Source organism: Calypte anna, chromosome 3, assembly GCF_003957555.1.
Source record: "Calypte anna isolate BGI_N300 chromosome 3, bCalAnn1_v1.p, whole genome shotgun sequence".
In the NCBI taxonomy this organism is placed as follows: Eukaryota; Metazoa; Chordata; class Aves; order Apodiformes; family Trochilidae; genus Calypte; species Calypte anna.
Genome location: NC_044246.1, coordinates 92,570,687 through 92,594,755, shown reverse-complemented (window position 1 = coordinate 92,594,755; position 24,069 = coordinate 92,570,687). Strand labels below are relative to the sequence as shown.

The window sequence follows — 24,069 nt, the reverse complement described above, 5'->3', positions numbered from 1 at the left end:
TGTCAAAGGACACCTTGTATTTAAATACTGGGTTTAAATTAACAGTTGTACCTAAAAGCCAGGTTCACTTGTCTTACATAAAAATTGCTGTAGTATTGTGCAAATTAATGTGAAAGTTACAACTTTAGTGGAAAGCAGTGATTAAATTTTAACTAGTTGGAAGGCTGTAATTTTCAAATCAGCAGTTAGTAATGGGAAAAGTTTGTAATCATTTTGTGTGCTGTAATGAGTTGTTGTTTTCCTGTCACCCCAAAGATTTAAGTAACTGACAGGAAAAGCAAATGATTCTCTTATATAAGCAGTCAGACAAGTAAATATCACGGAGTCACTGAGGACCTCTGAGATCAGCAGGTCCAGCCTATGGCCTGACACCACCACAGCAGCCAGACCACGGCACTCAGTGCCACATCCAATCTCTCCTTAAACACCTCCAGAGATGGTGGCTCCACCACTTCCCTGGGCAGCCCATTCCAATGTCTGATCACCCTCTCTGTGAGGAAGTGCTTCCTGATATCCAGCCTAAACCTCTCCTGGCAGAGCTTCAGGCCATGCCCTCTCTTCCTGAGATGAGCTCCTTCATAGCATCCTGCCTGATTCACCACTTTAATAACAAATGATTAAACTTTCTTTAACTGCTCTCACGCATTTCTTTGCTATGAAAAATTAACTCACATCCTGAAGCAGACTCCGCTGAATAAAACTGGGCGGAAATTACCTGTTTAAATCTTCAGTAATTAACACTTCATTGTTCAAAGATAGATGAAATTTTTTCATCTTGTGCAAGCAAGGTAATTTCTCAAATGACTCCACAGTTTATTATTTAGTGCTTATAAAAGTCATCCTGATTGTGCTGAAGAATTAAATGTATATTAATTCACAAAACACAAGATGATAAATACTGCTTTTTGGCAGCCACATTAGTGTACATTCTTATGGATGATGCCTTTTTATAAATAATAGGACTGATACTTCCTCATGTATACGCAACCCTTGCCTGCTAACAGCTTGATAGATTTGTTTGCAGTGTTTGGAAACATCTTTCAGCCCCTCAGGTTGTTTCAATAAACACTGTGTACTGAACGCATTGAAATTTCAATAAGATAAAAATCTAGCCACCACTGCTTCAAACTCTCAAATATATCTGTATTCAGAGAAATTGCAAATTTTGTAACACTTAGGAATTTAGATGATTCTCTAGATATAGTTAATATATGGTTTTCAAAATATTGGAAACTGGGAGTTTTACAACTACTTTATTTGCAAGATCAGATACTGAAAGCTGAGGTCAGATACTTAAGTGTCATTCTTTTTTCCATAATTGAAACATAATGGAAAAAGAACTTGTATAAATTATTAACTTGGGATCTTAATTGTACATAGCTCCACATGCTGTGATAAAATAATGGGTGACTGCTTCTTTTGAAAAGATTGTGTCTTTTATTACAAGTTTCTGAATTTGGTTTCTAGGTAATGAAAATGAAGTTTCAGAGTGTCATGTTACTGATGGCTCTTGTGAAGATTTTAGTGAACAAAAGAATAAACACTATGGGGGGTTAAGGAAAACTAGAAGACTCCAAAAGGTCAGTTGAACTGGACATATGGTTTGTTACACTCTCTTTTTCTTGGATAATCACCGATTGCCTCTGTATGTGCAAAAAAGAGAAATGCATTCTCTGTGGAGTATCAATTTAAAAACATTCTTGAATCTGACTTTCCTTGGAATGTTGTAAGAATGATGTTCAAAGACAGTGCATATAGCCATGGAACTCAGCTTTCTGATAACTTGTGATGGCAGAGTCTGTGCCAGGTTGACATCATAAAGCAGGCTGGTAAGCCAGTTTAAAATGGTTTAGTCCAAAAGCTGCTGAAGTAACACGAAAAGATGCCTATCCTTTTTGAAGGAGTTACTAGACAGGGTAAGGGTGTTTGTTTTATAGTGGACCATCCCCAGTGGAAATTTCTGCAGGATAAAGATGTATGCAGTAGTTTCTTCTAGATTCAGGTCATGTTAAATTTCTGAACTTGCTGTTTGAACTCAATTTGGTTGTAGGAAAAAAAACAACAAACAAGGATTGAGTCAGAGCTGAATCTTTTTTTAGGTGTTTTTCCCTTGTAAAATCTTGTTCTAAATGAATATAAAACTGATCAGGAAAACAAATGGTAGTTCTCTTTATCAGTAAGTAGCAAATCATACAATCAACTGATACTGAGTTGCTTTGAGAATGTAAAGTCTGAAAGCACTAAAAGATTTCTGAGTAATTAATTGTATGAAATAAATTAGACAGGTATTTCATTTGTAGCTACTGATGGAGTTTCAAAGAGATTGATCACAGATTTTGATCATCTTTTATCTTTAAGTTCTGAGCAAGTGCAATTACTAGGCTGTAATTTTAAATATCCTGAAGATGGGATATTAGTTTTGATGGATCAGTCATGTTTCCTGGGTTAAAATCTTTATTTGCTTCTTGCTTGAACATACTTATTGCTACTTCTCTTAAGTGTTTGCTTACTTTCTTTTTCTAAATATATACATATATAAGATCTTTATAACTAATAGCTATTGTGTAGAATGTGTAAGACAAATTCACTGTAGATCCATTTCCTGTAGAAAAGTTACAGCACGGTCTATTTTTTAGGCTAAAGCACTTATCCAAAACGATTTCCTGCCACATCTGACTAACACTGCTAAATGTATAGCCAAAACCTACAGTCAATGTCTATCTGCAGAGATGGTGCTTTGAGGTATATCTGGTTTGTTGGTATTGATTCCTTCTCCTGTGTTAATTACATCACAAGAGCATTGTGCTTGCTTGATTCATTCCTCTTAAGATCCTAACAGAACCATTACAAAAACCAAAATGAAGTTCTTTTTTATTGTTCCCCTTTTTCAAACCTGACCTTGCCATCAAAGGTGGTGTCATTGAATGGTTCTGTTTGCTGTCTGCTTGAAAGCATCTTCTGTGGGGTGTTTCTCAGTAGCAAAAGCTGAGTAGTAGCTGGAGATAACTCCTATTCAGTGTTGAGATGTCTTCCATTCATCTCTTTCAGCTGGGTGATAACACAATTTGACTCAAATACCAGTAAAATAGCAGCATATACTTTCTTTGATTATTTTAAAGGTTTCTATTTGCAGTTTGACTCTCCAAACTGATATTGAGACAATTTGGGGTTTTTTTTATTATTTATATGTAAAAAAGAACTTCACAGAAAGATCTTATGTGGTTTAGCCAGAGTCTGGCAACCAGACTGTTACAGTGAAAATGTTTAATATATATAATTTTCTGAAGCAGTTGTCTGTTAATACATATTAAATGTTATTTCTATTTAAGATCTATTTTCCATTGTTCCATTTAGTGTGCAGCACATACACAAATGCATTGCGTAAGAATAGATTTATAAAACTGGCATATGGGTTTGAACTTCTTAGTTTGAGAACAACAACCCATAACTGAGGATAGTTCCAGATTCTTCTCATGCAGATTAGGGAAGGATAAATACTATAGATTAATATTTATGAATGTCAGCAGGTAGCTTCCCTGGTCTAGAAATCTAAGCTCATGATACTGGATTATAGGGATGGAAAAAAAAAAAAGAATTGTGATGTAGTTTTCAATCATTCCATGCAATTGAATACATAATTCTTTGTTGCTTTGCATAGGGAGGGCAAAACGAAATAACTAAAAACATAAAGCCAAAAGTGTATTCAAACAGGTTAGTACACTGGTGTTAAACTGTCAGTATGAGGGCTGAGTGCTCATTTCATTGATTAATGTCACAAAACCCTTTACATTTATCACAGCAGCTGTCTCATGTAACAAATGTAAATATTTTTGTACTTTAAACATATCAAGGACTCATTATTAATAATCATTTAAGTGCCATTTTTATTCAAATAAGAAGTTGATACATGGTTTTAGAGGGATATGATAGATATGATAGATACATTTTAAAGGAACTAACAGTATCACATCACTAGAAATGCAATTGGAATAAATTTTGCACTCAGAAAAGCACCCTTAAGCTACTGTCTTCTGAATGAATACAAGTAACTCTTCAAAAAAGTGAAAAAAAGGTTAGGCATCATAAGTCATAATGAAAAACACATTTTTCAGAAGGAAGACCAAAACAAAAGGCTTCCTAAAATCAATTTCATCAGAATTTGACATGTCTTTGTTAATCATTTTTTAAATATTTAACAAACAGCACCAATTTTTTTCTACATTGAAATGAAACATTATATGGTTTAGTGGTGTGATCTTTGCAGAATTTAATTAAGAGCTCACAGACAAGTCTGCATGGAACAAGAATATAAATATTCAGTCAGTTAAATAGGAAAACATCATGCACCACATAACTCCTTAGCAATTTTACTATTTCCTACTAGTATAAAGAATTGGAAACACTGAAGACAGTGACTATTGATCATAAGTAACACTACAAAAAAATCTTTTTATAAGAATTGTGTGCATGTCTGATAAATTCATAATCCTTTAAGAGCTTAAAAATGAAGAAGTGTTGTGGTGTTGTTGTTGTTGTTATTCTTATTATTGTCTTGTATCTTAGCACAAACCTAACATAAATCTAGGCTTGACTTTTTAGGGGCTGCAGACATGTTCCAGCACATCTTCACCTGAAATTCCACTTGTTGCTGCATAGTTGGCAGTCTCAAGAAGACTTCAACTGTCCAAATTATCATAGTGCTAATAAGTGTGCAAACCAAATATTTACCAGCTGGGGTGATGCAGAATTGTTCTTTCCCTCTTAAAATGGTTCCACCCTTGTGAAATGAAAGGTGTCTCTTTGTTCATCAGTTGCTTCTGACCATGCATGAGCCACTGTAAGCAGAGAAGTAGCCAGGCAGATGGTATTTCTAATGAATATTCCATGATGGGTGGCAACCACCATTACCAAAAAATGGAATGAATGCTTGATGAAGGCTTAAAAACCAAGCCATTAATTTCACTGAAGCTACTCGACTGTTGCCCACTGCCCTTGTGGCTTGCTTTTTGTCTCACAGTTAGGGCATAATGTATCTGAGGTGAAGCTTTACCAAGTGCTTTTAGTTGGTCATAAGTCAAATGTCCAAAGAAATTATTCACTTCATTGAATCATTCTGAAAACATACACAGTGTTTAATGTCTGGACAGATGAAGCAGATTCACTCCTACATCACAACTTATTCACAGAAGTGTACAAACTATTTTGGTAACATGGTGAAGCTGGGGGGGTGGCAGGGAGAAGTTCATGTTGCTTAAAATTTCAGCAGGAAAAGATTAACTGTTCCTGACTTCCTCACACATCATTTGGGCATTATTTGGTGCTAATAACAGAATTAATTTATGCCTTTAATATGTTTCTTCTTGCACTTAAGACTTTTCTCCGTAGCATTGTGTTGCCCCACGATAGCCCATGTTCCTCTTTGTCTTGTTTTATGACATTTTTGGTTTGAGGGAGTGTCTTTCATGCACCCAATCTTTCATCCTCTGTTAGAATCTAAAATGTAAAGTTGCTTTCTCCTTCCCACTCTTGGAGATTCTCTTCTCTCATGTTGTCTGTCTCTCCCTCTCCATCTCCTCAGTTTTCACATTATGTGGTCTAGGGGTGGGAAGGAGAATCTTCTCTCCCCTTATTCTTTGTCTGTCCTATCAGAAAAAGTTGTTTTCTAGTTTTGCTAATGATCCCAGCCAGATAAACCTGTCCTCTGGAGTTGCAGAATGCCGTGAAAGCTGTCCCTGCTACAGTTTTGTATTCCACATGTTTGGTTTTATTTATTTTTTAGTATATTTGCTGTTATGGTTGTATGTTGAAAACTGTAACTGTCAGTAAGTTGTAAACTGTGACACCTCTAGTCTGAAGAGTTTGAAGCTATACATTATCCTTAATCTTGACAACAGAAGTTTTAGGGGTTCCTATATCTGTGGTTAAAAGATTTGTGATTTTTTTTCTCATCTTTGGCAGTGAAGGAAAGCTGATGCCCAGGCACCTGTTAAGTCATCTCATTTTTCTGTCTTCTTATATCCTGGTTTTTGGTTGTTTTTTTTTTTTTCTTCTTTTCCCATGGTAGTATTGATTTAGTTAGAATGAATATATTTTTCACATCTTTCTAGGACCAAAGCAGAGGTACTATATTTGGTCAGGAAATTACAATCTAAATTGAGTTTGCAGCCAGAGGAAACTGCAAAAATATCAGTATCAAAGGACTGATAAGAGGAGAAAGGCCAGACAGAAAGTAAATAACAGCTTTGAGTAATTGCTGTTTAAAACTACTAAATAGTAATCATTCATTACAATTACTAATTATTTTCAGCAATGAGCCACAATTACTTGAATAGCATTAATTAATCTAGCACAATTTACAGATTGTTTCTAAAAACAGCCTTAAAGTTTTGGATCCTCATTACAGACTTCCTAGATAAAAGCACAGTGAAGTTAACCTGATTCTTGAATATTCCCATGCTATAAGTCACTTTGGTTTTTGGCTTACGTGCTAGTAGGACTGAAGAGTGTTACTTTTGAAATACAGCTCTAAAGATCATCTGATGGACTACAGTAGCCAGAGAAAAAAAAAGACTGGAAGAGTACAGAACAGATTGTACAGGTTGTACAAATCTTCAATTTGATTTGTACAACCATGCACTACTTTCCCCTGCCTCCCTCTAGCCCCCAGAAAAGTCCTTTATTTCTGCTATATTGGCTAAGCCACATAGGGTAAATATCTTGTGGAGTCCTGAAGGTGAAAGGTCTTTTTTTACTTTGTCATAGCAAATGTCTGAAAGTACACTGAAGCTTTTTCTTTTGGAATTTCAGTCAAATTTAAAGCATAAGAGGAGCATTTGGACTAACTAATGTATCATTCAGAAGTGTTATTTATTGGTTGAAATCCTTTCTTGCAAAATACCTGAGGCCTGGCTTCATGACCCCAAGGCAAAATGATGCATACTTAGGCTTGAATTAAACCAGTCACAAATGTAAAACTATTCCCATCAAGTGAATTCTTTGGATGACTGCACTTTATTCCTGAGTACTGGCCTGGAAAGATGTATTTTGTGGTCACATTTTAATTTATTTGCCACTGGTGAGGAGCAACTCATTGCATTCTAAAGAAGCACACTTGGAGTTCACTTTTTTTCCTTGGAAAGCAGGTTGTACAAAGCAGGGCTTCTGTTGTCCTTCAGCTCCAAGAAACACCTGCTCAGACTTAGGAGAGAGAAAGAACACATCTTGAGGTTGGGTGCCTCTTTTGTGGTGTAGTTCAGTGAGCATAAAGGAAGCATCACCTTGTCCTTTGAGTACTGTGAAGATTTACAGCTAATATATCCTTTGAGCTACTGCAATGCATGCTACATATTCGAGAAGATTTAGAAAAATCTTGGTTTTGGCAGACTCCAAAGAAACACATAATGTAATTTTGCTCCTAAGAAATGTATAAAGGAGAGCTCATGCAGGTCATTTGTAACAGCCTGTATTCTAGACATAAAAATTAATTCATAAAGAAGTGTGTTCTGAGTATAAATATGGGCTCTTGAGAATTCAGAGATTGATGATAAATAAAAGGACCTTTTAACTTAATGCCACCTTTGCAGTGTTTTATTAATAATAATCCTGCTCATTAGAACTCATAATGATGATCACCAGATGTCTTTTGCTGGTTAGAAAAGAAAATGCTAACTCAAAAAAAGTTTTTGCAACAAAAGCAGCATAGAAAATAAAACAGACACAAAGAGCATACAAGAAAAATTGCATAGCAAAGGGGGGGAAGCAATTAACTTGAAAATTGTACAACTGAAAATTAAAACATAGTTTGGCTAAGTTTTCTGCTTAGTTACTGTAATTAAAGAAAACTGCCTGGCTTACTGAGGCAATAAACCAAAATGTCTGCATAGCAAATTACCTCAAACTTCAAAAATATGCAGTTCTCAATGAAAATGAAGTAATACTTTGGAAGAAATCTAATTTATTCCAGTTTCTACCTTTTGTATGCATTCTTCCGCATTCTTGAGACTTTAAATCACTTTGAAGCACACTGACAGAAAACTTGTCCAGAACACTCACTGAACCATCTTGCATGGTGTGTAGCACAAAAGCTTCAATTCAAAAGCTGAGGTCATATCAGGCCAGGCTACAGGTCTCCCAGTTCCTGTGGATCCAGTATTTTCTCTTCCTTACAGATAAAGTATTAAGGAACTGATTAACAAACATCTCTGCTCTGAAGCTGAAGAAGCAGCTGTAGGATCTCAAGCTGCTCTGGCCTTAGTTTATAGTAATGTTTTTTTTTAACCCAAGTTTGGCAAAAGTAGTCGTTGGATTAGTAATACTTCCATGACATTACATTGATGAGAAGTTGTGAGGAAAGGTATTTTTCTGCACATTCTGAACAGGCACATCAGGATCTGGCTTTGGAGGTGGTACTGTACAAAGGCCCCAAGAAGCTGGTGCAGTTTTGTCTGGATGTAACTCCAGACTTTTAGCCAATGAGATTGTGATGACAGTGAGATTTTGCTTCAGATCCTGAAGAACACCTGAAGAACAATGTTGAAGCAGACAGTTTTTGACATAGGTGAGGTTTTCCAATATTCACAAATATTGGACATAGAAGAGTAAAATCCTGCTTTTTGGGTTTTGGGTTTTTTTGTTTGTTTGTTTGTTGTTTTTTTTGGGGGGGGCCTTGCCAGGCTGACACATCCCAGGATCACTTAACATTCAGGAGTTTGTACAAATCCAGCAGTATGTATTTAGACAGAATGAGGTACATCCTCACTATTGCATAATGTGGCCCCATGTCCAATTTTAATCACGTGGCCCAACTTATGCCCTTAAGCCGTGAGAACCTTTACTCAGCATCTTACTAGGTGTTTTTTCAGTGTATGTACTCAAATTTTGAGTTCATATTACTTAATAACATTAATATAATTAGTATTAAATATTAATGATATATTTTATATATATTGTTGCAATTTTACTATTTTTGCTCAGACTCTGCATACAAAACATAAATGTGGAATTGAAGCTTTGAAGTTCTTGGTACTTCCAATAGCAATTAAATTTGGTTGAATATTTGGAGTTGAAAGTAATCAGTAGAAAGACTTTGGGCTAAAAATACAAGAATTTTTATTACAGATAAGTTCATGTTGTCTTCTCTCCAAGTGTCAGGCTAGCATTAGGTTTAGGCATCATCAGAAAGTATTGCTAGCAATAACTTAGAATTTAAAAATCTAAATTTCCAAAAGTGTTGCATAGAATTTCATTCATATAAAGATTTCAATATAAAACTTTCATACTTCCCGTGTTTGAAGTTTTATTCTATTACCCATTGGTTTTAAATGTTCTCATTATATGTATTTTCAGTTATGAAGTAATGTGTAGCTTATGTAATGTCTGAGTACATCCTTATTGTGAATTTAAAAAATTCTTGAATATGCTGCATTTATGTTGCTTCTGAAGACTTAAACATTATCTGAGGTTTATGTTTTTTCATATTTACCCAGCCACAGAATTAAATTACCTTGTGTATGTTGAAAAGACTACTACTGATGTTAGCTTTAGTATCTAGCTTGTCAATGGCATCTGGACTGTGGTTTTGTTTATTTATTTATGCAAAGATTGTTAATATAATGATCAGTCATGGTGAACACTAGTAGTCTACACAGATAATTCCAAGGAACTGCATTCTTAAATGTGACAAATTGCTTGAACACTTCAAGGAGAATAGTTCTGTACTGATAAGAAGGGATGGGTGGAGTTGCATCAGAATATGTTCTCTCTTCTGTTCTTTCAGTCATTACTGGTAAAATGAGTCACCCTCAAGTCTTTTTTGCCTGTGCTACCATCTGTAATCCAACTCAAAATATTTTTGTGGTCTCAACTTAATATTTTACTCAAAGGAAACTGAATTTTAGCAGAGACATTGAGAGCTTACTGCTTTGGGTTGTGGTAATATATTAGGGAGGCAAAAATGGGAATAATTATTTATTATGGAGCAGTACTTATGTAGAGAAATAATTTTAAAATAATAGATTGATTTTGAAAATCAGAAGGAGTTGTTTGAAATAATATAAAAGTCAATCTTTTTCTACAAACTTAAAATGTTTATGTATAAGTACTTATTCATATAGCTACAAGTAATTCTTAGCTAAGATTTTTAAAAACTCTTAAACATATTTTTTGATGTTCATTTACTTCTCTAATAGTGCAAGTTTATGTCCTGTCCTACCTATGTGAGTGCCAGGGCCTTTCATTGCTGATGACCAAAGGATATTTCTTCTTCTTCTGAATTCATAGAATTAGAAATCATAGAGTTGTTGAATACTGATTCTTAAAAAGCATATTTAAAGATGTGTGTGAAAAGCACTCCTATTTTACACATAATCCATGGAAGATATTGCAGGTGAAGGAGGGGTTATTTTTAAGGTGTCTCAGAATTGCTGGCTGAAGGATTGCTGTACTCTTCGAGCATACCTTGTGTGGTATAGTATTTGGACAACTTTTATTTACTAGACAAGATTTAAGAATGAAAAACCTGGACTTAATATACTGAAGTTGTGCCTAGAAAATAAAAACTACACTATAGAAGTAAAATAAAACTACTAAAATTATACTTTACAATAAGAAAATCTCGTTTCTGCAGCATCTTAGCCAGCTTCTGCTTTTCTTTTGGAAGAAACTGGAATAATTTTATATACTGATTTTCTTTGTTGAAGGTAAACTTTTTGTTTCATAAGGCAGAGGCAAAAGACAAATAATATCCCTTTTTCTATGACATTCCATAATAGAATTCCTTTGCTTTTTGTTTTTCCTAATGAAAACTTATATTCTTGTCTTCTGCTATATTCGATGCTTTGATATCAGATATGATGAAGGGGTTTCCTTCCTTTCTTGTCCTCAGAGCTTACTGTTTTTAAATAATGTGTTAATACAGCCTTTTCACCAGGATATACTGTAATTATAAGGCAGTTTAGACCTTTAGACCTTTATAAGACCTTTGAATAGAACAATTTCTAATTAAGTTTTATTTTAAAGGGGGAAAATTTTCAGGTTTTTTAATGTTTTCTTGTTTCTTTCACATCTCTAGCCAACAAGGACACTAGTTATGACAAGTATGTCTTCTGAGTAAGTATTACTTACTGAGTAAGTATTATTTTGACTCTTAGTTAGCTCACCATCTATTTATGCCTATGCAAAATTAAGTTTATATGTGGGCTGTATGGCAAAATACTTTATTTCATTTTGTATTCTAGCTAGATACATGTACATATATGTACATGTCGTTGCTGTTTAAAATAATATGTATGTTTGTGTTGCTATGGTGCAGACTGAAGCAGTTGTTCCACAGGTCAGCTCAAAACGGCTTCAAAGCAATGAAACTAAAATCTTAACCATTTAGAATTTTTCTGAAGGAAGCATAAAAAGAAATTTTATGTAGTAACTAGTTCAGACTTTCAGCCAAAGACTTAGCTTTCCCCCCATACATTTTAATTATTTCTATTTAAAAATTCATACTCTGAAACATCAGTTCAAAATGTTTTCTTTCATGTAAATAGTTGCTGAGGAAATATCAGTTGAAGGCTTTTTAGCCACTTAGTTTCAAAACATTAGAAGCAGCTGCCACTGCATATTTTGGAGAAGAATTAATAATTTTCTGGCATGCTCTTATCATTCTCTTAAAAGTCTTGAAGCATAAAGAACATCCAAGAAAAACACAATTCCATATTTTATACTACACTTGCTTACAGTTCCTTGAATTATTATTCACTACTCAAGCTATTTTTACTGCCCACAAAGCTGTTTCAGGTTTGAAGTAATTAAATCTTGACAGTTACACAGATGTAAGTACTAAGAAATGGTATTTACTGGTTATCCTTTCAGAAGCTCTTTATGAGTGGTTGTCAATAGCTATTAACAGGTATACTACTATAAATCAGAAAGATAAAACTGAATTAATTCTTGTATTTAATGTGACTGGAAGCTAGTAACACCCGGACTGTAAAATGCACTTTGCAAGTCATGCAATACAGGATCACTCTGGGGGAGGCAGAGATAACAGCTACAGTGCAGATAAGAATAGTGGAAAACAGAGGCTGTGATCTGCCTTAAAGAGGAGAACAAACCCTGGCAAGGCTGGGGGAAAGTCATTTTGTTGAAAGAAGTCATAAATACATTATTTCTTTTATGTTGATTTTCCCCACTAGCCAATTACAATTTCATTAAATGAAAATATCTGGTGGCAAGAATTGCTTTTCTTCAAGACCTCTTTATCAAGATTGTGCTTTTGATTGTCTACAGTTGTAGGCATTCATCAGCCTGGAAATGGGTGAAGAAATAGGGGACTGCTTCTGAAAAAGATGAAGAACAGTACTCCAAAGTGTACAAAGCAATGGCCAAAAGCCAATTTTTTTACCCAGCAGCTACAGCCTCAAAAGTGGTTCATTAAATGTGAAGATCAAGGGTGAAGTGTTTTTATGGTTTTGAGATTATATTATGTGCTGCTTACTGATTCACTGCTGGCAACTATTTTTCTGAATCACAAATTCAGTGAAACTTTGCTTTAAATTTGCATCCAACAGCTTTGCAGCTGACTGAAGTACAAATTAGTGAGTTTTCAGTGTAATTTATAAGATTTATTCAATTAAATTCTTGGACAAGAGGACTTGGCCTCTCATTGTTTACTACTTTGTGTAGACACAAGGAAGATGAAAAGCTTCAGGTAGAGCATGGAAATTCATCTCCTGAGCACAGGGCTTAGTAAGGGTGAACCTCTCTGGGTTGCAAAGTTGCAAAAACATTTCCTTGATGGCTGTGTCAAGTTAAAGCCTCATCAAATGAAAAAGGAATAGTAAATGGTACAATAAGATTCAAGGCAATATAGCCAAGGCCAGAATTCACAGTAACCAGTTTCTGAAGTGAGGCAGCTAAATCAGTGGGGTTTTGGGGTTTTTTTAAGCGTCCACATACAATATCATCTTTAGACTTGAGTGTTTGCTGTCATCTGTTTGAAAACTCCTAAAAAAATAGATTGTTGCATGCTGTGAATAATTTTTTGCAGGTTTTAGGTTCTTCTAAGTAATGTCTGCTTAAGCTGGGGAATGTGGGAAACTTTAAGAGAGTTACTTTCTGTGGTGTATGTATGTGAGAATGAAAGAACCCCAGAGCCCCATACTGAGATGTTCTGAGTGTGCCCAGATCTTGAACAATCATTTGTAATAATAACTTATAATAATAATCATTAATAAGAACAGTGTTATTCTTATGGCTTTTTTATGCAATATCTTTTCTCTAGTAATACAAAGATCTCACTTTTTTTATCTGGTGTTTCATGTGTAACTTTGTAGAGAACCTTTGTAGACGTTTTTAAGGAGACCGGATGTGGCACTCAGTGCCATGGTCTGGTAACCATAGTGATAGTGGATCAAGGGTTGACCTTCATGATCTCAGAGTTCTTTCCAACCTAGCTGATTCTATGATTCTATGAATTTCAGTTACAGGTGGCCATTCAGGATTTTATATTTAATTTTGATTATATTTAAGGATAAGTGAATTTTTAATTGAAACATTGGCTTGGAAGTGTAGATTGTAGTCCAGAATTTTAGAAATTCTCTCTGAATTTAGACAGCATTTTATTCAGATGCTGGAAAACTGGTGCTTCCTAATGAAAACCTCTTAATAGTGCTGTGTCTAAATGATTACATTTCCTTTTAATACATTTTGATAATACTATAAAAGCAACCAAGAATGAGGCATTTACTAGGCATTTAACACAAACAATATGTTAGATAGTTCCTTACTCAAGAGCTTCTATTTAAGCAGACAAGATAGATGTAGGGTACAAGAGAGCTTTGATGTGCAAGTATGTGCTATGATTGTGCAATGACAAATAAGGGTCTGTTTTGAATCTGTGGGAGGGCTAATGAATTTAGGGTTAGCAAATGGGTAGAGGCTTAATGAGAAAAGTGTAAGAAATTAGCAAGGAAAGAAATTAGGTGAGTTTGAGTTAATTTGTGTTGTGTGTATATGTGATTTTAGAATTCTGTATATGCATTCAATATTCTATTTTATCTTCCTTTGTTTTTAGGAAACAAAGTACAGTCATTCAAGTGGTGAATAAACTTGGAGATTTTTTGTTCTCAGATGATGTGTGTGAAACAACAAGTCATGTAGTTACAGGGAGTCCTCGTCGTACCTTGAATGTTATGCTGGGAATTGCTCGTGGGTGTTGGATTGTTTCTTATGAATGGGTAAGAAATACTTTTGAATTTTACTACAGAATAAATTAAACATATTCTTTTATAGCTGAAATACCAACCATTATATGTTTGTGTCCATGCTGTGTTCAGTGGTGCAGTGCTCAGATATTGAGGCTTACCCCACGTTAGCTCAATTAGAGGACATTGTCTGTGTGAAGCTCTGTTCCCAGGGCTTAGTCTTTCAATACTGTATCTAACCATAGTCCAGTGTTTTGCCTTAGTAGGTATTTTTTAAATGCCTGAAGTCCTATCTCATGGATGAGAAACTCATGTTGCAGACATTATTTTTGCATGGGCTAAACAAATAATTTCTCCTTAACGTTAGACAAGTCACAATAATCAGATTGTATTTTTTATGTACTGATTTAGTATATTCCTACTGTGTTCCAAAACATGAATTGTGTACAGCATTGGTAAAAATGAAGAAGAATTATTACATATTTTGCTGTATAGTAAACAGGGAAAAAAAATAAGTGAACTATTTATGGGTGAGTAGCTTTCAAACTTTACTAGTTACAGAAATGGTTCCAAGATATACAGATCAAATAATCACTGTATATGCTCAACATTTCTTGTGGACTACCACATAAAGTTACCAGACTCTTGTGGGAAAGACAAGACAATCGTGAATTGCTGTACTGGGTCTGGAGTTAATTTTCTTCATTGTAGTCTGTAGGGTGCTGTGTTTTCATCTGGCAACCAAACAGTGGTGATAACCCACCAGTGTTTTAGGTATTATTCAACAGTGCTTATACAGCATGAAGGTATTCTCTGTTTTTCACTCATCCCTCTGCAGCAAGTAGACACAAGAAGTTGGGAGAGGACTCAGCTGGGAAAGCTTCCCTAAGCTGTTCAAAGAGATTTTCCACACCATAGGACATCACTCTCACTGTGGACATAGTTATCTGAAGAAGCTTTTGTGGCATACTTTGTAGTTAGCACTTCTTGAATAGCCCTTGGAATAAAGGGCTTTGCACCTTAAAGATCCAGTAATATGCCTTTGTGGTAAAAAGGACCAATAGCATCCTTGGCTGCATTAAGAGGGAACATATTTTATCAGGCAGTTCAGCTATTGTATAATTCAATGCATCTGTGAGTGGAATACATTGAAATATCTATCCCACGATAGATATAACTGTTACAGAGTTGTAAACAAGTAATAGCATATTTGCTATAAGTTACTTTCTTGTAACAGGGTAGTTAAACATGAAAGCTGTATATTTCTCTGAGAAAAAGTTTCATATCATCACTATAGCTAAAGGTTAGCATTAAAATAGCTAAAAGTGAAGATAACTATGACAAAAATCCACTAAAATAGTTTCTTATCTGTGTACATAAAGGCAGTGTTTGGATAATCAGTATTCTGGGAATTGCTCTTCTGGAATTTCACTGTCTATTTTGTCCACTGTGCCTCTATGAATCAATCCATGGTGAAAACAACACATGCTATTCATAGACCAGGAGTGACTACTGGCAATGCCAGATTTTCTCCTGCTGTCTTAGAGTCTACCTTTTAGACTCAACACAGGATCACCTGTAGATCTCATAAAATATACCAACAAGTTAAATGGAATTGCTCCAAGAATGAGTTTGCTCCTTTAAGTAGGACTAGATCAAATGCTGAAGCTGTCTTCACTCTTTTTATTGAACTTTTAGGAAAATTTCTAATGTTAGAGAGCCACATGAGAAGGAACTAGAGAAAAACTTTAGAATTCAATTCCCCAAACTACAAGTTTGTTCAATCATAATACTATCTGCTTCTCTGTAAATACTGCTATTTTTCATTTTCTTAGAACTGTCCCTAAATCTTTCACTGAGACTGGGTAAAACTTTCTCCATGAATGTCTAGTCCCTCAAGTAACTGAGTAATTTACTTCACTTGCAGAAAATATTGCTTTGAACTTTCTTAAAAAATAAAGGTTTTAATCTAGTTAAATCTATGTAATTTATAACGTAAAACCATTACTGTCTTATTTCTAATTGTGTCACTCATAATTTTGCTATGTTTTTACCCAAATTCATTAACTGACTACTTTAACTAGAGAAAGCTAAAGACTTATTTAACCATTATGAGGAATTATGTAGAAAATTAGTCAGAAGAATTTCATTTAAGCAAAATAATCTTTTCCTTTTATTAATGCTACAATACTGAATTCTTTACATGCCTTTCTATACTGTAGCCAGTCATAGAATAAGTGCTTTCTTTGGCAAAATAATTCAAACTGGATAATTTAAATAATCAGTCTGGAGAAATCAGAAGTGTCTTTTAAATAAGGCAATAATCTTGAGCAGTGATGGTTGTGTTTTAGAAGATGTTTCTCAATGTTCTAAGAAGCTGATCCTTGAGAACCTGGTGTTTGACATAATTTTTTTCTATATAGTATGAACAAAAGAACATAACTGATATGTATATGCAAATTAAAACTTTGTACCTTATAGCTATATAACGTGGAGGACACTTGAGTGACACCTGGAGTTCCATGACATACAAGTTGCTTGCTACTGATCTAGATGAAACAGTTCATACTTGAGGATGAAATAGCTGAAGATTGATAAACTTGATGCTAGAATCCAAAGGCAAAGGAAAACGTTCTTTAAGGGTGTAAAACGTCCAGATAAAAGCTATATTTTCCCTCTCTCCTCTTCCCTCCTTATTTTATTCTTTCTTGCATCCTTCATGACCAGAAAGTCTGCATTCTACTAGAATTTGCTGCATTTTTATTATCTCAGTGTTATCTGTATTTTCCTATCTTCTGATATTCCTACATCCAGCATGCATGGTTCATCCATACTTCATTGCTTTATCATTACATTTCCATAATTTTTTGTGACTGCACATTGGAAAACTTCTAGATTCCTCTTTCTTCTCAAAAGAATTGCTTTTATATTCTGCATTATTTCAGATTTTCTTCGTTCTTTTCCACATTCTAAGGAACTGTTGAATATGAAGATAGTACTGATTTAACAAGAAAATGTAGTTTACTCAAAAATAATATTGAAAATCGTAACGTATTTTTGCCTCACATGAATTTCAACCATTTTTCTCTTGATGGTATGAAAATATACTAGTTGAAAATTTGTGCCAAAGTCAGAAGCAAACTTTCAATGACTTGTAACGAAGAGCTCTTGCCTTTGTGTTCATGGAAACTGGATGTTTTAGTGACTGGTGATCAAATGATTTACTGCAGGACCTGTTCATGAACTCTGTATCTAGCTTGCTTTTTATCTCGTTAAGTAAATATGATGCTTTTGTATCCAGTTCCAAAAATCATGATAGACAAGCATTAATCCATCTTTTCTTAAGATAAACAAAATTAATTTTTAAACAAAATTCTGTAAATACTACAAGGATTGATAGAGGTTGTTACTCAAAAATTGGCCTGGAAAATGAAATGGGATTACTTACTCATAGCTAATCATCCGGGGTTATGTTTTAATCTGTTTGTGTTGTTTGTCAGTTGTTCTTGGTACAAATATAATTTTGGTACTATAAGGACATGGTGTACACATTATACAGCATGGTACATCTGTTTCTGCTCAAGATTATTTACAAAGAACTTTTTTTTCCATGCAACATGTCTTTAAGAATTGTATTAGAAGTTACAATTTTCTTGGTTCAGTGAAAGTTGATTTATATCATGATTAAATAAGAAATGGCTTAGATTAACCAGTTTCTTTTATTTGTAATAAATATTTACAGCTATAAGTATAAAGATACCAGATTTCAATATTCACATTGTAAAAAGTAACCGTAAAAAATATACACAGGTACCACCTTAAAATTTATCGCTTAAAATCCTAAATTGCCATCTTAACTGTATGTTTTTAAGAAATTATTATATTTTTCTTAGAATCATAGAATCATAGAATTGGCTGGGTTGGAAGGGACCTCTGAGATCATCGAGTCCAACCCTTGAACCACCGTTGCGGTTGCTAGACTATGGCACTGAGTGCCACATCCAGTCTCTTTTTAAATATCTCCAGGGACGGAGAATCCACTACTTCCCTGGGCAGCCCATTCCAATGCTTGATCACTCTCTCGGTAAAGAAATTCTTTCTAATATCTAACCTAAATTTCCCCTGGCACAACTTAAGACCATGCCCTCTTGTCTTGTTGAAAGTCGTCTGGGAAAAGAGCCCAACCCCCACCCAGTTACACCCTCCTTTCAGGTAGTTGTACAGAGTAATGAGGTCTCCCCTGAGCCTCCTCTTCTCCAGGCTGAACAGCCCCAGCTCCCTCAGCCTCTCCTCATAGGGTCTGTGCTCGAGTCCCTTCACCAGCCTGGTTGCCCTCCTTTGGACCCGCTCCAGGACCTCGATATCCTTCCTAAACTGAGGGGCCCAGAACTGGACACAGTACTCGAGGTGTGGCCTCACCAGCGCTGAGTATAGGGGCAGGATAAACGTAGCACTGCATTATTATGTTCTGAGTTTTTAGAAGTTATTTATCAATGGGCTTTAACTCTTATTTATAGGTCTGGTATGATATAATGACTAGAAAATATTTTCTCTTTTTGTACAGCTGTTGTGTTTTCACGTATTTGGTTGTGCATTTTCTAAAAGTAAACATCTATTATTTGGATTTTGGTAATAAAGTTCCACAAGAAGTTTGTAGATGTGCAGCTTTTCACTGTCAATAAAAAAATCACTGTTTACTTCCAATATCCTGCAAAATTTGATACCTCTCCTCACAAGTAAAATGCCACTTGCCACCTCACACAAAGCACGGTCTCTTGTAGCTAGTCACAGGCAGGGTTGCTGGTTCCCAAGAAAATCATTAAGCATAAGCTATTTGGGACTAAAAACTATAATGGTTTTGATGACAAAATTAGTTTCTAAATTCAGTTTGTAATGGACTTCTTATAGCAAGAGTTTTAGAGCAAAAGAGCTCTTTATAGGAAGCTGTTTTCACACATAAAATTAGGCTTTTTGTAAGATTTACATTACTAGTTTACAATCTGTCTGCCCAGCTTAGAATCTTGTTTAGCTAGTGAGCTGTAACATTGTAAAGGAACACTTCATTATGTTTATATCCATTCTGACATTTTTTGTCTAAGGGGAGCATGCCATTGCACTGTCATTTACCTCATTTTATGAGGTAAAGTTTTATAGTTTAAAAAAAAACCCATTACTAATATATGGATATATCTGGCGTCTTTCAAAAGAATAAAAGAATAGAGATTATTTCAGTTAACTGTGAATCAGGCATGGGAATAATTTGTCCTAGGGTGAAAATGGTGCATGGTTAATGGTGTGTGGCTGTTCCAGCAGTAGAAATGATTTTTTTAAATGCCTAGAGAACTATTTAGGAAAATTGTGAATGCCAGAGGTAGAATTCTCCTAAACATAGGAATTTACTTCCTAGTAAATTCCGTATGTGCTATTTTTGGTATATGTATACACTTCTTGCTCACTGAATACGACCTGTAGCTGTAGAACAGCAGGGTACTGAGGAGGTGCTGAGGTTTTTAAGGTTTTATGTATGAATTGTGCTGTGTCTCATTAGTGGGTACCAGCACTTTTTTTGAGTTGTATTTAGGATGTGCCAAATGGCAGCTACTGGAAGGATTCTGCGAAACTCAAAATATCTGTAAAAGGAGAAAGCTCTTAAATCATGTGACAGTGGACAATCTTGGCAAAGAACTTACCAGCTTTTTACCTCAGAATTTGTGGCTCAGCTCACAATGATGAAGCTAATGAGGAAAATTAGCTCCTCATCCATAAGAGTGTGCTTCAGTATTTATACTAGCTAGAAATTAGTAGGAAAACACTCTCTAAGTAAATTAAGGGCAAGGCCTTGGAAGGAACTTCAGTCTTTTTAGTTTCCCCATTAAGATGACACTTTTACCACTTGATGGGCATTCTTTGTGAGGCTTTTAATAGTATGGGCTACCAGCTGCAATTTATAATGCCAAATGGTTTTGAAGAATCATTTACAAAAAAAACTCAGGAAAAAATACTAGACGGAGCAGTTTGGGGAGCTAAATAAAAATAAATAAGATTTAAAATAGTGTATTTCAGAAACTGAAAATATGACCATTTCAGGTAGGGTTTTTGTTTTCTTTTGTTTTCTGTTAATCATTTTGTGATGACCCTGTTGGGAACAGAAGACTCAAAGTAGCCCAGGGTGTTAGAATCACTAGTCTACAAGGATCATATTCATCCAGCATTTCAGATATGAGCTAAAGAGAAATGATCATGTATTTTCTGGAGTGTCTGTATTCTGCATTGTTAGCAAACTTTTTTTATGCTCTAGAATGTGACGCTGTCAGAGGAGGATACCAAAGAGAATGAAATTCAGCTTTTCCTCTTTGCAGACTGTTTTATATATGTCCTGTGCATTGTATAGAATAATTGCATAATTCCAGTCAGTAGTAAGACTGTTTAACATCTTCATTTGTGAACTGAATGATGAAGAGTTCATCCTCAGCAAGTTTGCAGATGTTACAAAACCATGAGTGTTTCTTGTGCTAGATGGGGTAGAACTTTTTGCACGGGCACGTAGCCAGAGAAGAGGCGGCAATGGTTCAAAATTTGACATGGGGAGATTTAGATTAGATCTCAGGGGTGCTAAGATGCTGGAACAAGTGGCCCACAGAAGCAGTGGAAGCCCCATCCTTGGCAGTATTCAAGGCCAGGTTGGATGAGGTCTAAGCAACCTGTTTGATTGGTATGTGTCCCAGCCCATGTCAGGAGGGTTGGGTCCAGATGATCTTTAAGGTCCCTTCCAACCCTAACTATTAGACAGTGGTCCCATTCAGAGAGACCTTGACGGGCTAGAGAAATGGCCCAGCAGGAACTTCATGAAATCCAGTGATTTACAGAGAACAGAACTGAAACAGTATGACTCTGCTTTTCAAAACTTTTAATTGTATGTATTGTGATGCAAAAAGCTGACTTTTCTAATATTTTTAAAATTTAATGTAGCTATGCATAGAAATGGGGCTTTGTTTTTTTAATGGTATGTTTCAGATATAAGATCTTGTAGGTTGCTTGATCTTTTCAGTGAATCATTTGGTTTGGGTAAATGAAATCCAACCAAATACAGCAACTGCACTGTTACTTCTAGTTACACATTCAAAGACTTTGCTGTTTTAGAAATTCTAAAAGTTCTGCTTTCCACTTAATTTATTTTAGGTTCTGTGGTCTTTGGAATTGGGCCACTGGGTTTCAGAGGAACCATACGAGCTTTCATCCAGCTTCCCTGCAGCTCCCGTAAGTTTAGTGGCTCTTTAAGCTTGTGAACTTTCTTTTGTTTATCTGGAAATTATTGGCTGCCTAAATAGGTTTCGTGAACAAGAAAATATACCAGAAAAAAAATAATTTTTTTTTCAAGAAAACACTGCAAGGAGTTTTCTCCTTCAGCTGCTACTTTTTGAAGTGTGTGCGAAAAGTTTGGCATGCACGGAAATGCAAACGATTGATTCACCAACTAACATCTGAATCAACTAGCTTCTTATTTAACAATGAAAACAATTTCATTTATTTGTGCCATTTATTTCTATCTGTGCTTATAAACTGGAGAGGCACGTTATCACCTAACAGAAAGATTATTCATGTCACAGACTCAGTATTTTCAGTCCAGAAATTACTTCTTCAATGGAAAATCACTGCAGGCTTCTAAAACTACAAAGGAAGTAAAATGAAGCATTTCTGCTGCCTTTAATGATCATTCTCAAGTACTGAAGTGTGAGCTAGTGGGGGTATGGTGTATCTGTGCAGTCCCAAGTGTTTCTGCACTGCGTGTGTTGTAATAGATTAAACAGTAACTTCTTTTTGGTTTTAAACCAAGTAGAATTCTAGGAGGTTACTAGTCAATAGTTTTGCCAAAAAAAAAAAAAAAAAAGATTCCACTATTTCTGTTATTCTGTAGCAGCTAGTTAAATGTACTATCATTCATTCCTTGTTTCTCAAAATTTCATGCTGGCTTTGAAGAAAGAACATTTACTGGGGTTTAAAATTTATTTTTACTGTAATTTCGTTAACTGTTAAGAACTTACCTTTAACATTCTTCCTAAATCTATAATTTATGTAAATTTACATGTTCAAGATTAAGACTTTATTTCTTAAGTCATATGCTTCTCAAAGTCTGAAGCAATTTAGAAAGTAGACTTTTTTAATATAGCAAATACATTAAGAATGGTAAAAGTTAATGAAAGAAAATTTAGTGAAAATTAAATAAAATAAATAAAAATACATTAAATAGAACATAGTACTTCAGATTAAGCTTGTTGGTGTTTTTTTTCTCAAGACTATCTTGTTTTATAACCAAGTATGCTATTGGTAACAACTTACATAGCATTATTTGGAAGTGGGTACAGCTGGGGTGGTTTAGATTTTGTTTACAGGTTTTATTCCTAAAGCAGGAGGAGGGTTTGAGAGATGGTGAGAAGATAAAATTGAGGGAGATTATTGTTGTGCTGAGAACCTGAATGCTTCTGTTTCCAAAGGAACAAACTCAGTGTTCGAGGTCATTCCCTTCTTGAGTCATTCTGGTTTCTTAACTGTAACGGATACCTTATTTTTAAAGATAGGATTATTTTTCACCGTGCATGGTGTTTATATTCCCCTCCTTTTCTTGTTATTTTTTCCTGGTTCCTAAGAAGTATATAGAGAAGTATTTACAAGGGCATTCTAGTTGCATATACCATTTCATCACATGGAAAAAAAGGGTTATTTTGCTGTTGTTTTTAATTGTACCAAGTCAAAAGCAGCTGTTGCAGCCTTCTTTTTCCTATTACTGCATTCCTTCCAAGATGTCCTCTTCTTTTATTTTTTGCCATATAAACCATGCAATCTCATTCAGAGAAGATGTAATTTGAAAACATATTAACTGTAAAATTTTACATTCGTGTTGATAAATTACCCCATTAAAAAAAAAGTCTCATTAAACAATTGATCCGTTCAATGTGTACATCAGCATCTTTGACGACTTTCCCAGAATAGTCATCAAAAATCCTTACACTTTGTAAAGACTTTTAATGAAAACTTTATAGAGACAGCACATCAAAACTAGCCATGCAGTAATTACTCCTGACAGTGTTTTCTTACTAAAACAATGAAGGTTAATGTCAACCAGAAGTTAGCACTATTTTCCTGTGCCAGGTTGAGTTTTCATACCGTGCCAGATTACTATTTTTAAGAAGCTGCTTTGTTTTTAGATTATTAGGCTGGATATGCTTACTACCTCAAGTATTGGGGGTAATTTCTTTAGCTGTCTGATTAAACGCAGTGAAGTAGGAAATACAATAATTTAGACTCAAGTGTTTCTATTAAATTTCATAGCACTGTAAATTATTTTAGATTAGAAGGAACCTCTGAAGGCTGCCTAGTTCAATGCTGTACTTCAAGGGACTTGCCCAGTCCACCCTTGTGATAATAAGTAAAAAAATTAAAAAGAAAATCCAATTTCCCAATCCCAACGTGTTTGCTGTCTCTTGTCCCATAGTGGTGAACCTCCAGGAAGGGTCTGTCTCTGTCTTCTTTATGTCCTCAATCAGGCAGTTGTAGGCAGCAATCTGGTGGTCTCCTTTTCGTCTTCTCCAGGCTGAAAAAGGCCAGCTCTCTTGGCCTCTTTTGGTGTGCTTGTTGCTACGTATAGCTCCTTTAGTAGCTTGGTGGCCCTCTGCTAGACCTGCTCTAAGAGACATTTCCTAGAAAACCGTGAAAGCAATTTTGTGAAGTATTTGTTTTTTAGTCTGGGATATGTTTATCCATTCAGATTTGCTATGAGAAATGACAAAATACTTGAATTTGAATGTTAAATACATTCAGATTCATTAATGCAACTTCTAAGGCAATAAATGGTAATTTAAAATGTAAATTTTAAACC

The 24,069-nt window shown here is 35.0% G+C and overlaps 1 protein-coding gene across 1 annotated transcript in view; it reads left to right on the top strand.

The window, feature by feature from the left end:
• Positions 1–24,069, top strand: part of MCPH1 (microcephalin 1) — a 120,801-nt gene that overhangs the window by 20,306 nt on the left and 76,426 nt on the right. The window contains exons 9-12 of the mRNA XM_030447578.1: positions 1,468–1,580; positions 11,069–11,106; positions 14,066–14,228; positions 21,375–21,452. Of these exons, the coding sequence (XP_030303438.1) occupies positions 1,468–1,580; positions 11,069–11,106; positions 14,066–14,228; positions 21,375–21,452 (392 nt within the window). The remainder of the gene's footprint in view (positions 1–1,467; positions 1,581–11,068; positions 11,107–14,065; positions 14,229–21,374; positions 21,453–24,069) is intronic.